Genomic DNA, 1,373 nt, shown 5'->3' on the forward strand with positions numbered 1-1,373 from the left:
CAGACATGCTAGGAATAGCAACAGTGATTCAGATGATGGGGAACAGCAGCACAGTAAACGCATTGTTTCTGATAGTGATTCTGATAACAGAAACAAATCTGGTAGCGAGGCAGGTAGTCCGAGGAGGTCCAGTGTCCACCCATCTGAGGAAGATTCTGACAGTGACAGGTCGGCTAGAAAAAGGAGGCGGTCAGATTCGGAGCAGTCTGACAATGAGTCTGTACAGTCGGGGAGAAGTCGTTCCGGTGGTTCAGAAAACGAATCTCGCCCAGCTTCTCACAGTGCTGATTCAGACAGAGATTCTGAGAGAGGATCTGACAACGAGGGTTCTGGCAGAGGATCTGGTAATGAATCTGAACCAGAAGGATCCAATGATGAAGGGTCTGAAGGTGGTTCAGATGACAGTGATTAGATCTAAGTTACAGACCATCTTTTTAAAATGTTCATGTAAATATATTTCAGTTATAGGGAAAATCCAATTTTTATATTTGAAAACTGTGATTTAAAAAAAAAACTTAATGTTTTAGTAAACTGTTGTGAGACCTTCCTGTGATTCTTTCTATTAGCAACTAATGGATGTTTCTCTAAGTTGGCTTATGGTGTATTCTTAAATTGAAACTGCTGTAGGTGAAGAACAGAATCCCTGTACTATAATCAGCACACCAAGGATGGAATGCATGTAAAAACTATGGAACATAAAATCTCTGTTTAGGTGGTTCCATTGTGGCTAAAACTGTGTGTTCTGTGCTTATACATGCATAGATGGATCTTAAAATCCTACCAAATGGAACGAAGAGCTGTGGATATTTATCTTTTTCCTCATTCTGAATAAAGGTCAGTAGGGAGGTTTTTCTTACTTTCTATTAAAGAATACATTTGCCATGATACAACTCCTTATGTTTCCAAGAGTTTGTTCTTTTGCTTCTGTTTTTGTGTTAAATCAGGTAAGAAGATGCAGATATTAAAGAAATTTTATAAAGTAACGATGCAGATGTACATGAAAAATTTAAATTGGCCGGTAAAAAAAAAAAAAAAATTAGAGAACTCCATATTACTTGAGAAAGGTAAAGCTGCCAGTGTCACAATAAACTGTTCCTGCTTATTTGCTTGGAGTGATTTATTTTTCCCCCTTAAAGGTATAAGCAGAAAACCTGAAAATGTTAAATTTGACAAAGGAATGTGTTTTGAGGAAGTAGTCTTAACTTTATTTTAGCTTAAGTATATGGCTTCTGGAATTAAGTCCTTTCATATCATGTACTCAGGAACAATAATGAAAAATTGCTGTGTTGTAGACTAAAGTGAATCTTGTTTCTCCCTGCAGTTCTGAAAAAATCAGTCTTTTGCAGCAGTCCAAAAATTATTTTCCTAACTTT

At 36.8% G+C, this 1,373-nt stretch overlaps 1 protein-coding gene across 1 annotated transcript in view; it reads left to right on the forward strand.

Moving 5' to 3' along the window:
- The window catches only part of CTR9 (CTR9, Paf1/RNA polymerase II complex component), a 21,831-nt gene extending 20,938 nt beyond the window's left edge, over positions 1 to 893 (forward strand). Inside the window, 1 exon segment of the mRNA XM_009328585.1 lies at positions 4 to 893. Within this exon segment, the coding sequence (XP_009326860.1) occupies positions 4 to 412 (409 nt within the window). The 3' untranslated portion in view covers positions 413 to 893.
- Positions 894 to 1,373: the final 480 nt, after the last annotated feature.

Source organism: Pygoscelis adeliae, unplaced genomic scaffold (genome assembly GCF_000699105.1).
Source record: "Pygoscelis adeliae isolate BGI_AS28 unplaced genomic scaffold, ASM69910v1 Scaffold166, whole genome shotgun sequence".
In the NCBI taxonomy this organism is placed as follows: Eukaryota; Metazoa; Chordata; class Aves; order Sphenisciformes; family Spheniscidae; genus Pygoscelis; species Pygoscelis adeliae.